The 15,084-nt window shown below is 46.4% G+C and overlaps 1 protein-coding gene across 2 annotated transcripts in view; it reads left to right on the forward strand.

Annotated features, from left to right (window-relative positions):
* Positions 1-15,084, forward strand: part of Grk3 (G protein-coupled receptor kinase 3) — a 164,353-nt gene that overhangs the window by 22,947 nt on the left and 126,322 nt on the right. For both annotated transcript variants that reach the window (XM_029554026.1, XM_008849004.3), the window contains exon 2: positions 13,142-13,218. In XM_029554026.1, coding sequence (XP_029409886.1) covers positions 13,142-13,218 — 77 coding nt within the window. The remainder of the gene's footprint in view (positions 1-13,141; positions 13,219-15,084) is intronic.

Consider the following 15,084-nt stretch of genomic DNA (forward strand, 5'->3'; position numbering starts at 1 on the left):
TAGCCTGGTTCATTCACAGAAAAGAAGTTAAAAGGTGCTTACAGTAAGGACTAAACAGAGGCTTGACATAAACTTAACATTCTCAGCAGTGTTTAACCCTGGTGAGCAGGGCTTAACCACTACCCAAGTGCAAAGGAGAGCTGAGTCCCTCTGATCTCAGTGGGAGGGCTCCAGTGATGACAGATGGAAGGCTATTGGAGCACCACAGCATACATTAATTAAAAGTGAGTTTGTTGGGGGTTGGAGAGGTGGCTCAGTGGTTAAGAGCACTGGCTCCTCTTGCTGAGGATCTGGGTTTAGTTCCCAGTACCCACATGGAGGCTAACAACCATCCTTAACTCCAGTTCCAGGGGATCTGATGCCCTCTTCTGGCCTGTAGGCATGGCACACACGTGGTGCATTTACATACATGCAGGCAAAACACTCATGGACATAAAATCAAAATAAATGAATAAATAAATAAATAAATAAATAAGTAAATAAATAGAGAAATAAATGAGTTTGTTATCGACTTAGCTAGTCCTAACTCTGAACAGAGCTTGCTGAAGATCTCTTCCACAAACGGCATGCTGGAGTAAGTAACCTTCACGTGAATGCTGTCTATAAGCAGCATTATGGATGCTACCCAGGGGGGCGACTGGGCTCTGGGAGGCCCACAGGTTTCAGTTCACAGTGGTCTGAAAGTCTCTGATTGCTCTTCCTGGCACCAGCCAGAGCAAGAGAGCAAGCCGTGCAGAGATGCAGGAAGGGGTTTCAGACAAGGCTCTGCGCAGTGCCACAGGCTGGTTGGAATCCTGGGTCACCTCAGCAGGTGTGGAGAGGAGAATTTAAAACCCTGAAGGGCAAGTGGGAACATCTGCTGTCATGGCTGATGGTTTCTGAAACCCCCCCTTCCACCAATCACACCATGTCCAAGCACCTAGACCAGAGACTATTCGTGGGAGCAGATTCAGGGCCTTCCTTACCTTTGTGTCATTGAGGGCAGAATTCCAGACTCCTATCCCGTCCTTAGGAAAGAAGACACGACACATATTTCATGGCATTTATTCAGAACAGCGACGCCCCTCTTTCTTCCTTTGTGGACTTTTGTGGTGATCCGTAGCCTGCTGACTGTGGTGAGGGAGGTGGGATTCTGTGTGTGGGTGACGGTGTCAGTGATTCCCAGTGCAGGGGGAGACAGAGATGGCCACAGTCTCAGTACCCTATGGGGGCCATGGGGCTGGGACAATGCAGCAGCATGCCAGAGGGCCCCATGGTGCTGAGGACACCAGATCTCAGAGCTAAGGAAGCCTACTTGTGCTCCAAGATTAGCTCCAGGAGAACAGAATAAAAAGGCCCCGGAGCTAACGCTCTTTACGCAATGGTGGTTTATGAAAGCAGTTCCCTTCTTGGGAAGTGAAAGGTCAAGTGTGGCCCAAATGTGAGAAAGACAGCTAGGGTACAGCTGGGTGGCCAGGGGCAGGGTTGGGGGGCAGAGCTGGGGGGGGAGCCTAGGGAAGGGCTGGCAGGAGTATAGAGGGCTGGGTATGGGGGCAGAGCTGGAGGGGATTGGGGAGGGGTGGCAGGGGGCAGGGCTGCAGGGGAACTACAGTGTTAGATTTATAGTTCAGGAAAGTCCCTCACTTCCCTTTCTAAGCTCCCCCACATGTGTCCACACCCTTTTTCTCCAATGTTCATTCTGGTAGCCAATAGCAGACTCCAAGCCCATTGCTGTACCCCGTTCACAAAGGTGGTTCCCACGACTACTACCATCTAGAGCCTGTGATGCAATGCACGGATGACCCCATGTAGTGTTCATCTTCACATGAAGTCTGCTAGGGTTGACCTTCATGTGGGGTTTTTTCTTTTTTTCTTTTTTGGCTGATGAAATTCAAGTATGTTTAATGACACTTTACTATCTGGCTATATATTGCAAAGAAGAGTGTTAGAGCAGGATGTGGGAATGGGAGGTAGTGCAGGCAAGAGGACCAGAGTTCAGATCCCCAGCACCCAGGTGCTCAGTGGTGCACACTTGTAAGACCGGTTCAGGGAATGGAGGCAGGAGGATCCCTGGGGATGGCTCACTGAGAGATGGTCTCAGAAAAGGTGGAGAGTGATAGAGGAAGACACCCAACATCGAACTTCAGCCTCCTTGTGTGCTCCCCCACACATGTGTACCCACACACCACACACATACACATGTGTAATGCATGCATGCATAAATACATAAATAGAAACAGAATTTGGATTGTCAAAATCCCCAGGGGAGCAGGCACTCACCTGCACAGCCTGTGTGGTCTGGTGGCTTTAAACATCCTGAGAAAGTTTCTGTTGCCACTTTGGTTATTCGGTTCTGTGCTGAATGCTTAATGAACCTTTTGTGGAAATCTCTAGCAACTGTACGTGAATAAAACCCCAAGAAAAACCATGGCAGTTTCATTTTGAGGGACATGAAGCTTGGTATGCCTGCTGAGCTAGCTGATCTTTAAGAACCAGTCCTTTGGTATGTGGATGGGGAACGGTTCTGGCTGCACACTGCTTAAAATACTTGTGAGACTGGGCTTGGTGATGTATGGATACCTTTACTTATTTAATTTTACTATTTATTTTAATTTTATGTGTTTGAGTATTTTGCCTGCATGTATGTAAGTGTACCCATGTTGTGCGATGGCTACGGAGGCCAGACGAGGGCCTTGAATCCCCTGGAACTGGAGTTACTGATGGTTGTTAGCTGCCATGTGGGTCCTGGGAACTACACCCAGTTAAGAGCCTGTGCTCTTAACAGCTGAGCTATCTCTCCAGCCTGCATGAATGCCTTTAAATCCCAGTGCTCAGGAAGCAGAGGCAGGTGGATCTCTGTAAGTTCGAGGCTAGCCTGGTCTATATATAGTGAGTTCCAGGCCAGCCAGGGCTCTATAATAGAGTGTTTCAAAAATGAAATAAAATAAGATAAAATGAAATATTTGTGGTCCGCATTTTATCTGGGACACTGGAATAAAGCAGGTAGACATCATGCTGAACACTGAGGGTTCCAATGGAGGAAGCCGTGTAGGGAACGTCAGGAACACTGAGCCCTTTCTACCAATGAGATGCCGGCATCTCATCTCTTTCGTTGGTCTGTGGAGGACAGATCTTTCAACTTCTGTAATATATTTATTTATTTATGATGTATATGAGTGTCTGTGCCATGGCATATGTGTGGAGGTCAGAGGACAACCTGCAGGAATTGGGTCTTTACTTCCATGATGTGGGTCCTGGGGATGGAACTTGGGTCATCAGGCTTGGCAGTAAGCTCCTTTACCCACTGAGCAATCTTTCCAGCCCTTTCACCTGCTTTGGTTGCAGAGACATTTTAACTGTCTAGATGTAAGAGTCACCCACTTCTCATATGCCTACACAGTAGGGCCTGACAGGTAGAATCGACTAGAATCCAGTCATTATCTGTTGTAAACCCTGACTTATGCTGGTGAGGAGTCCTGGTGTCTAGAGGTCAGAATTTGACCCTTTAAAACGTGCTGTGGTGAAACTGTCAAACACACGCAGGAGAAAGAGGTGGTATGGAGGGGGGACTGCCCTCCCTGGCGTCATCTGTAAAGGTGGCACTGCCCTCCCCCGCCACATCGCTTAGCAGCACATGGCCCGTTTTGTGTCCTGTCTGCCCTCCATTCTCCTATAGATTATTTTGAGGCACACTCAGGCAGAACATGCCACTTTATCTGTAACCACTTCTGCATGCATCCCTAAAAGCTAGGAACTCTTTTCAGATAGAAAAATGCTCTGTAAGACCATCAGATGTTCAGTTAATTCACACCCATCCCCCTCTTTTTGAGACAAGGTCTTGCTGTATATCCCAGGCTGACCTCAAACTCACATTTCCCTTGCCTCAGGCCTGAGTGATGGGGTTAGAGGCCTGTGCCACACCTGACAACATTTTAATAATTTTAAGATAATTTTCTTAACTTGATTTTCAAATATGGCTCATATATTTTGCCTATTTTTCTTTTTTCTTTTTAGTGTGTGTGTGTGTGTGTGTGTGTGTGTGTGTGTGTGTGTGTGTGTGTGTGTGTGTGTGTGTGTGTGTGTGTGTGTGTGTGTGTGCACGTGTGTCCATAGAGACCAGAAGAGGGGCTTGTTGGATCCCCTGGAGCTTGAGCACAGATGGTTGCATGTTGCTAAGCATGAGTGCTGTGAACTGAGTGCCAGCTCCGCTCCAGCAGTAGGTGCTCCTGACAGATGAGCCATCTCTCCAGCCTCTGATGAGTGCTGTGAACTGAGTACCAGCTCCGCTCCAGCAGCAGGTGCTCCTGACAGATGAGCCATCTCTCCAGCCTCTGATGAGTGCTGTGAACTGAGTACCAGCTCCGCTCCAGCAGCAGGTGCTCCTGACAGATGAGCCATCTCTCCAGCCTCTGATGAGTGCTGTGAACTGAGTACCAGCTCCGCTCCAGCAGCAGGTGCTCCTGACAGATGAGCCATCTCTCCAGCCTCTGATGAGTGCTGTGAACTGAGTACCAGCTCCGCTCCAGCAGCAGGTGCTCCTGACAGATGAGCCATCTCTCCAGCCTCTGATTGGTATTTCTTTTTTGTTTTGTTTTTTGAGACAGGGTCTTTCTGTAACTCCAGCTGGCCTGGAACTCACTATGTAGACCAGGCTGGCCTCGATCTCACAGAGATTCACCTGGCCCTGCTCCTGAGTGCTGGGATTAAAGGTGTGTACCACCATGCCTGGCACTTATTTCTTTTAAGTCGTTTTGGACCTATAGGTCCCAGCACTGTCGTTATTCCCTTTTGAATTTTTTCTTATTCAAGAAACCAGGTCCCTAGTGTAGTTTCCACTCAGGACTTTTATGATTTCATCTTTGTGGCGTAATTTTAAAAAGTGAAAGGAAGCAAATGTTTTTTCTGAGCTTTGGGATACGAGCACTGGATCTGTGGATGTTAAAACCTGCACAGGAGAGACTTGTATCTCGTGTCTGTGTTGCTGAGCTTTGTTTCCTCCTGAGAAGCATCACACTGAGCACACCTGTCTGTCCTCTTCCATTTGATGTTCTGTTCCCAGACACCAGTGGGCAGCCTGCTGATCCATCTGCCTGAGTTAGTGCAGACCACCCCATGTCAGGTCAGCTGCTCGGCAAACTTGTCTGACCTCGGGTGCCAATGAGGCACGGGGTTCCTTGGCTCCCATGCTTGTGACCATGACTACTCCTGGGCTTGGTGGTTCTGGGGACCGACCCGAAGAACTCAGATGAGCACTAGAAGGATGGTTAGCTTGGCTGTGATGAGCACAGTTTAGGAAGAGTGAAATGGAATTGGAGCACAGTCCTGGCCAAGCCTGCCACAGACTTTCCACACACTCCCCAAGTGTACCAGACTCTAGCTCATAGCACATCCCCAGCTTAACTCTCTAGTATCCTCAAGAGTGCTCAGCAGAGTGGGCATGGTCAGTGATGGCAGTAATGGTGAAGAGCTCAAAGTCTTGCTTCAGGGTCACCTGAAGCCAACAGTGGGGTGCAAGTTTCGAGCCCTAGTCATAGAGTATGCTGTCAGTCCCTCTGCTGAACAGCCCGTGTCCTGTCCATCATGGATATTGTTTTAGGTATTTTGGTGGATGGTGGAAGGGAGATGTCCAAGATTCTGTCTATGAGCCCATGGAGAGTCAGCACAGACGAGGCAAGTCAGGTGTGGGTGCAAAATGTTCCCTGGGAACAAAGACCCTTCTGCCTGTGGGAGCACAGGGATCTTTTTGGTGTGATGAAAGTGACTTAAGCCTAGACTGAGGTGGTAGTATGTGTGTGTGCTTTCATCAAACATCATCTGAATTGGGCAGGGGACATGGCTCGGCAGGTAAGGGCAGTTGCTGCCGAGCCCGATGACTGGAGTTTGATTCTCAGGACCCACATGGTAGAAGGAGAGAACTGACTGTTCACTGCTTGTCCTCTGAACTTCATACACATGCATGCTGGGGAATGCACATGCATGTACACACACACACACACACACACATACACACACACACACAATAAGTGTAAAAAAAATCATCTGTCTGTATTTCCATGACTGTGCTAAGTAACTCTGGCTTGAGAGAGTGTAAAGGAACTGGTGAGAAAACGTGGAAACAAGAGCAGGTGATCCACTGAAGTCCCCACATCAGCAGTTACAGCTAATGCAGATGGTTCGGACACCTCAGTTAAAAGGCAAAGATGGTCCGAACTGTGTGCTGTGAGCTGGAAACTCATTGCAAGCAGGAAACATGGATGCTCAGAGGTAACAGGACAGAGCTGATTGCATGCAGAAACTCGGGGTGACCTGATGAATCTCTAATGAAACAGGCAGCACCGGAGTGCAGCAAACCCATGTTCCTGCCCCTAACCGAGCTGCAAGACAGACAACCAGCAAAGGCAAAGCAGAAATGGACAAAGTCGTGATTATAGTTTGAGACGTCCTCACTCCTCCCTCAGGAATTTATGGAAAAAGAAGAGAGGAAATCAGTAAGACTCTAGAAGTAAGCGTTGTTCTTATTCATCCTGACCAAACCAACATTCACCAATCAGTCCCTCCTATAGCGATGCATGCGGTCCTCTCACAGGTGCACAGAACACTCAACAAGTAGATCACCTGCCAAGCATTAAAGTAAACACCAACACAGCCAGAAAGTCCGAACCCTCCGGGGTGTGCTCTCCAGCCACCAAAGATGTTAACCAGAATCAGTAGCTGGCAGACACCTGGGAAAAGTCAAGTACTTGGAAATGAAGCAACACCATATTAAATAAATTACAGGGCGGGGAGCAAGCCTCGAGGGAGATTAGAAAATCATCCAAACAGAAAGAAAATGAAAATAGGGTGTATCAGTGTATCAGTGTCTGCGAGGTGCAGTTAAATCAGTCTCCAGAGGGAATTTGATAACTGTCTAAGTGTTTTAGATTGAAATCCACCGAATTAACTTCCTAAGTTAGAAAGGAGCAGTTAAGACAATGTTTTATTTCTGAAGGAGTCACGTAGGTCAGTACAGCTGACAGGGCAAAGACAGACCTGTGCATATGTAGTATTGACTCAACAGAGGGGTCAGGACAACTCAGTGGAGAAAGGATGGCCCTTTCAAGTGATGATGAGTGTGTAGGCATAATAAGGAAAACAATATCTTTGACTCCTACTTTATACCTTGTACAAAAATTAGCCTGAAGTGAATATTGGATCTGAACACAAAAGATAAAACTTTGAAACTTCTCTCTTTTTAAATATATTTTATTATTTTTATGTCTTTGAGTATATTGCCTGCATGTGTGTAATCACACCTGTGTTGTGCAATGCCCATGGAGGTCTGAAGAGGGTGTTGGTTTCCCCTGTAACTGCAGTCATGGACAGTTGCTAGCCACCATGTGAGTGCTGGGAATTGAACCCAGGTCCTCTGCAAGAGCAGCCAGTGCTCTTAACCGCTGAGCCATCTCTCCAGCCCCTGAAGCTTCTCTTTTTAAAAAGAATTATTATTATTATTTTTTAAATTTTATTTTTTTTTATTTTATGTGTATGCGTGTATTGCCTGCATGTAGGTAAGGGCACCCATGTTGTGCAGTGTCCCCGGAGGTCAGAAGAGGCTGTTGGATCCCCTGGGACTGGAGTTATAGACAGTTGTTAGCTGCCATGTGGGTGCTGGGATTCAAACCCGGGTCTTCTGCAAGAACAAACAGTGTTCTTAACTGCTGAGCCATCTCTCCAGCCCTAAAAGGAATTATTTTATTATTTTTAATTATGTGTATGTTTGTGTATTTCCAAATGAGTGAAGGCACCTGCAGAGGCCAGAAGAGGGTGTCAGTTCCCTTGGAGCAGGAGTTACAGGTGACTGTAAGCCATTCAGCAGGGGTACTGTGAACTGACCTCAGGTCTTCTGCAAGAGCAGCAAGTGCTCTAACCTGCTGAGCATCTCTCCAGCTCCAAAAGATTTAAAGCTTGCCTTTTTTGTTTTTTGTTTGTTTTTCCTTTCTTCACAAAATTTAGAAAGTTCTAAAGGAGAATATGGATTTAAATCTTCATGACCCTTGCTCAGCACAGACTGACTATCAAAGAAATAATCAGCAAACTGGAACTCATTAGTGAAATACTTCCAGTGTCAGAAGGACTCCATGAGGAAAAAGAAAGGCTTGAGGGGCCAACTCAGGGAAACTATTAGAGCCTCTCAGTGTTGATTCCCAGGCTATGTAAAGGAGCTCTACAATTGAATAATCAGACATTCAATTCCAGGACAAAGTGACTGATTAGAAGCAGATGTACTGACCCAGTAGGCATGTACAGACACATTCACTGTCGCTGCTCACGAGGAGAATGCAAACTGAAAACCAAACTAAAGTTTGGGCTAGTACACATACAACAGTGTCTAAAATTTAAAGAGAGACTAACCCAAGTGTTGATAGGGTTGTGGGGCAGCCAGCACCATCATACCTTGTCCATGGAAAGGACAAGAGTAGTTTAGAACTCCAGTTCATCAGTTTTTACTGATGTAAAACCAAATTTACCAGACAATGAGACTTTCACTACTTGGAATGTACCCATGAGAGATGAAAACACATATCCTTCAAATGGCTTAGACATGGATATTTACAGCATCTTCAGTCTTAACAGCCTGAAACCAGTGGCAGCACAAATACCCGGGAACATAAGGGGACTCAGCAGATTGTGAGCTGTTTGTGCAGTGGTGGAAGCTTGGCAGTGAAAAGGCACCGAGTATAGGCACACAGCGTATGGATGCTGCCCACCTATGCCAAGAAATAAAGCCAGGCACAAAAGACAGCACACAGGGCCAGATAGATGGTTCAGAGGTTAAGAGCACTGACTACTCTTGCACAGAACCCAGGATCAGTTCCCAGCATCCACATGACCGCTGACAACATCTGTAACTCTAGTTCCAGGGGGAATCTGATGCCCTCTTCTGGCCTCTGCTGGCATTGCACAAATATGGTGCATATACACACATGAAACAAGACAGCAGGTCATGTATGTTGATGTATGTCACAGCCTAGAACTGGGGCAAGTGGCCTGTGTGGACAGGATGGCCACTAACTGACTCTAGAATCTGGGACACCTAGTGCAGTGTGGGAAGCTTTAAAAATATACTGTCAGGACAAGGGGCTACAGTCCTGTAATTCAGGAAAAGCTCGTCCACATTTAATTATACACGAATCACACCTTGGATTGTTTTAAAAGGTTTAAAAAAAGTAATGCCAGGCCAATGAGATGGCTCAGCAGGTAGAGGCACTTGCTGCCAAGCCTGACGATCCGAATTTAATCCCCAGGACCCATAAGATGGAAGAAGAGAATTAATACCTGAAAATTGTCTTCTGACTTCCACATGTGCTCACACACATGAACATGCACATGTGTGCTCACACATGTACACACAAAATAAACATGTGAAAATAAACTCATGCTAGCTTGTTCACTCTCCATCAGCAGATGATAGATTTGGTTTTATTCATCTGAACCAGCTCCCTGGGCTCACTTACTGGACAGGCATCCTGGACTCACTTATTGAGAAAACTTCTGTCTCCATTCATCCATAATAAAGCCATACTCTTTATTCTATTTTTAAAAAAAATTTCGTTTTTAAAAAAATTTTATGTGTATGTGTTTATTGCCTGTATGTATCTAAGTGCACCTATGCTGTGCAATGCCCATGGAGGCCAGAAGAGAGTGTCGGATCCCCTAGAACTGAGTTACAGGTGGTTGTTAGCCACCATGTAGGTGCTGGGATTTGAACCTGGGTCCTCTGCAAGAGAAGCCAGTGCTCCTAACTGCTGAGTCATTCTCTAGCCCCATCATTCTTTTCCAAAAAGAGGAGTTTTAAGATTTTGGTTTTCATGTTCAGGAATAATGTTCATGTGAGGCTTTGTGCGATGTAGAAGTAGGAGTTAAAGATCTTGTTCTCTACTCTCTGCCCTTCCTCTTCTATTCTACATCCAAGTAGAGTGCGCGTGTTGCTCACATTTTGAGCTCACTTCTTCATCGATCAGTTTATGCTGTCTTAATCACCTTAGTTGCATGGTTGGTCCCAACATCTTAAATTGTTTCCTTCAGAGGCCCGTGGGCTGTTCTCAGTCGGTATCATTCTGTATAAATCGTGAAAAAACTCATTTGTTTCTGTGTACTGTGAAAATCCCAGTTGGAGTATTGATGGAGATCATATTGAGTTTGTGATGAAATTGGTAGATTTTTAAGTTCTCTCAATGTTCAGTCTTTTTGCTTATAACTGTAGTGTATCTCTCCACTTACTTGAACTTCTTTAATCTCTCAGTACATGATTTATCATTTTTTCCATAAGTTTTTTTGGTGTATATTTTGGAAGATTTTAATTTCAAGACCAGGTTTTTTTTTTTAATTTGATTGCAAGTGAAATCTTCCTTTCATCATAATTTTTGTTGTTTGTATATTTAAATGATTTAAAAACACTAATCATATATCTAGGGAACTTTTGCTTTTATTTTACTAAGAGATTAATAAGCAGGATTTCCTGTGTATGCACACATGTGGATATCTGTGGGGTGTGCATGTGCATGTATATGTGTATGCATGGGGCTCAGTGTGGGGTATGTGTCCATGATGTGTGTGCATGTATGGGGCTGTGTGTTGAGCATATACATAGCATGTGTGCATGCATGGAGCTCTGTGTGGGGTATGAGTGTGTGGTGTGTATGCATACATGGGGCTGTGTAAGGGGTATGTGTGCTTGGTGTGTGTGCATGCATGGGGTTTTTGGGGGTTGTATATGTATGTGGTATGTGTGTGCATGCATGGAGATGTGTGTGGGGTATGTGTGTGCTGTGTGTGCATGGTGTGTGTGCATGCATGGGGCTTTGGGTGTATGTGTGTGTTTGTGTGCATGTATGAGGCTTTTTGTAGAGTATGTGTGTAATGTGTGCATGCATGGGGCTACATGTGGGTATGTGTGTGCATCCATAGAGCTCTGTATGTGTGTAGTGTGTGGATACATGGGACTCTATATGGGGTATATGTGTGCTATGTGTGTGCAAGCTCACATATTTGTGTATATTTTAAAGAGGGGTGGTCTTGAGGGTGAGAGGCTTTTTTTTTTTGCTGTCTTTTTGAGACAAGGTCTCCCTGTAGCCCCACCTGCCCTGGAACTTGCTACATAGACCAGGATGACCTTGATCTCACAGAGCTCTGCCTGCCTCTGCCTCCCAAGAGCTGGGATTGAGAGTGAGTTTTTGACATTCTTAAGTGATGTTCTTAAGAAGATTATCCACATATAAGGTTGATCTTGGGTCCTGGGAGCCATGGCAGCTCTCGACTTTGGCTGCTGTCAGTCCCCTAGGCCAGTTCCTGCAGTCCTGGATGTTATTAAGAGGGATCTCTCATACAGCTGGTGTCCTTGAGTGCTGATGGGCGTCTGTTCCTCTCTCTGTGGGAAGGGATTATTGATTATGCATTTATAGCATATTCCTTAGAATATGCCACTGTTTTATTTCTTTTTTTTAATCTGTGACTAAATGCCTGACAGAAACAACTAAAAGGGGAAGGATTTGTTTGGCTATGGTTTGAGGGTACAGTCCATCATGGTGGGGAAGGCATGGTGGCTCCCAGTTGTGGCAGCAGGAACAGGAGTCTGCTTGCTCACATCTGGGTGAATCAGGAAGCAGAGGTGGAGCAGGAAGTAGGGCCAGGCTATAACCTTACAACCCATACCCTAGTGACCCATCTTTGCCCCACCCCTAAAGGTTCTATAGACTCCCTAAACAGCATCAGCAGGTGGGTCCAAGTGTTCAAAGACATTATCCAGTGGGGGACATTTTATATCTAGGGTATAAATTCCATCCCAGCCCCCATAGGCTCATGGCCATGTCATGATGTATTCAGTCAAACGTCAAGCCTTCAAGGTCTTTCAGTTCCCACGCTGTTTTTCGAAAGTCCAAAGTCTCTTCCTAGACTTAAACTCTTAACTGTGAGTCCCTCTACACAAAAAAATAACATTTCTTACTTCCAGTATGGAACAGAGTTGTTCCCACCCCAAGAGGGAGGTGCAGAAGCATAGGAAAGAGATTAGATCAAAGCCAGACCAGAGTCATCAGGGCACGTGCCAGTCCCCTCTCTCCATGTCCCATATCTGAGGTTCTTGGTGGCATTTCCATGCTCAGACAGGTTTGGGTGCCCTACCCTCCAGCTCTGTTGCTTGTGGCACTGTGATCACTCTCTTGGGCTGCATCCACAGGGTGTCTGCAGTTTTCCTTGGCGGCACCTCCTGTTTCTGACATCTCCGGTATCCTGAATTCTCCACAGCCTCTCAGGCTTCACCTTCCTCCTTAGCTTCATGCACAGCTCACTCAGGAGTTCCCCCGCAGGGACTCTGCCTCTGCCACACATTGCTTGGGCTCAGCAGCTTCTTAGAACTGTGCTGTAAACGCCCACAATCCCCTAATCCCCTTACTCTTGGATATTGCATGTTTGCGAAGCTCGCGCTATATGGCTGACACACGCTCTGCTCCAGCTTGAGATGAAGACTGACCCCCTTGGATCACAGCTTCAGTGGCCTCTGTCTGCTTTTGTGGTTGAAATTGGTAAGACTTTCTTAGGTGGGCTTTCTCCAGCAGGACCCCATGGAGGCTTTCTCCTTGTTCAGTTACTCCCATTTCAAAAGTGTTTGTATTGTGATACTCTGGGCTTTTGAAGGGTGAAGTCTAACTCTTAAGATGTCTTTCCTCTTGTCCCAGTGCATGGGCCAGGGCTTCTCAATAATGGTGCTAATCTCCTTAATAAATACAACTTCCCTGACTTCCCTGGGTACAACTTTGATCACTCTCTCAATCAGGTTCTCTCTTTTTCTTGACAAACTGTCCATTTTTCACATTTTTCTGCTATCACTGAAAACTGGGCAAATGCACCAAGCAATAGCCATGCCACAGCATGAATGACATGTGACTGCAGAAGCCTGGAGACGACTGTGCTCATCTAGGCAGATCAAGAAGCCAAGATCAGCCAGTAAATGGGGCTGAGCTATCAACTTTAAGACCTGCTTCCCCAATAACCCACTTTATCCAGCTGGGTCCCACCTCCTGAATATTCCACGACTCCCCAAACTGGCTAGGACGAAGTGTGCAAACATCTGAGCCTGTGGAGGGAATTTTATTCCCACATTGTAACAATTGTTTTTCTCTTCCAGCATCCGGAGTGTGATGCAGAAGTATCTTGCAGAAAGAAACGAAATAACTTTTGACAAGATTTTCAATCAGAAAATCGGTGAGTCCTGCTTCTTCATCTGGGGCTGTGATGGCAGCAGCCATGTCACGTGATGCTACAGTGACATGACCCAGTGTCCCGTGCACTATGTATTATGTGTAGTGAAGGATGGGTGAAGGGACTTCTTGTGGCCAGTGAGACACTGAACACTTGCTTATAGTCCCTGTAATGTGTCTTATGTATAAGTTATTTGGAAACAGACTAGTTTAAGCTTTAAGGCCTTTGAGGGGAGGGTGTTTCCCAACCCAGAGTATAACAACACCGTGACTTCACCCCTTCAGGAATGTGAGGTTGATGAGAACAAACAGGAGGAGAGGGTGAAGAAAGGCTCGGTTCTCGCAACAAAGATAGCTCCCGAATCAGTGCTGTGGACAGAGAGAGGGAGAGGCTGTTCCACCTGTTCTCATGGGAGGGTCTTGCCGTCACGTGGAAAGGTGGGCACATCCTGAACATGCTCATTTCTGGAACGTGATTCCTCCTGTGTGATGTGGTCAGAGGCGATAGACAGTAATTGCTTGGGGTGGAGAATTTAGCACTGTAACAGGATTAGAATGGACATTTACTCTAGGTCACCTAGAAGAGCAGCTGGGTGACTGGTGGTTTGGCATTCAGTCTTAGTTTTCTCTGGAACAACTTGGACAGGTGCCCACAGTCACATGGGAGGGTGGCAGCTCTTTCCTGCAGCACAGATGTGTACACTAGTTGTCCCTGCCTGGCAGCTAAGGAAAGGATGGGTCATGCTCCTGATCAGGAGCCACTTCGTGAGCCCCTTAGTGGCTGACTGTGCATCCACCCCACCGTCTCTTTGGGACCGAACATCATCCCTGATCCTCTCTCAGTTTCTCTCTCGCTGCTCTTGATCTCTCCATGGCCACTGGGGTTGGGGGGGCACTTCCCTGAGCTTTTATCTGCTCTTAGGTGGGCTGTCTCTGCCATGTGGGGAAGCACGTGACTGCATTGGTTTCCTCGGGTCACTGTTCTGTGTTCTGTGTCAGAACCATGTTAGTTACTCTTATTCCTGTGACCTGTTCAGTCTTTGCTCTTCCAGTTTCAAGCTATCCCCCCTCCTCCCACACACACCCATAGTCCAGGGGACCCACTTCTGGCTAGTTCGTGCCTAGCTCTGGCCAGTGTGGATGTGTGGTCGTGGGCGAAGCTCTAATTTCCTTGGGACTGGTTAATGCTTAGTGAAGACAGGATCTGAAGGATCACTTTGGTAGGGTGTTTCAAGACCTGTGAAGAAATGAGGGAGAGGCTCTCACTTGCCTTCTGGAAGCTGCGGGTGGCTGTCCACAGAGTCGGTGAGTCCTGTAGCCTGCATGGTTTTTCTTCCTTTTCATTCAGTAGTTTCAGTATCTAAAAGCTTCCCAGGAAACATCTGTTTTTTTTTTTTTTCGTCAGCCATCCTAGGATCATCCTTGGGCATCTCAGCTGGCCAGACTGTTTTTTGTCCATAGTGATGAGAGAAATTAGTTAAGGATTTTCTTCTGAATTCAGCATCACTATAGGAAGATCAGGGTTCCCCCCCGTCCCTTTCTCCCACCTTGCTTGTCTCTTACAGTAACTTTGTGGCTTGCTGAGAAAGCCGAATGCCTACGTTTTTAAACTATTTTATTGCTGGAGCCAATTACTAAAGCCAGCATTTGAGAGGCAGAGGCAGGTGAGTTTGAGGCCAGCCTGGTCTACATCGTGAGTTACAGGCCTGTTGGGACTACAAGGAGACCCTGTCTCAAAAAAAAATGGTTATTTAAAAAATATTTTATTTATTATTATTATTATTATTTGTCTTTTTTGAGACAGGGTCTCCCTGTAGCCCCAGCTGTCCTGGAACTCACTATGTAGATCAGGCTGGCCTTGAACTCACAG

The sequence above is a fragment of the Nannospalax galili genome, unplaced genomic scaffold (assembly GCF_000622305.1).
Source record: "Nannospalax galili isolate Female #2095 unplaced genomic scaffold, S.galili_v1.0 scaffold103, whole genome shotgun sequence".
In the NCBI taxonomy this organism is placed as follows: Eukaryota; Metazoa; Chordata; class Mammalia; order Rodentia; family Spalacidae; genus Nannospalax; species Nannospalax galili.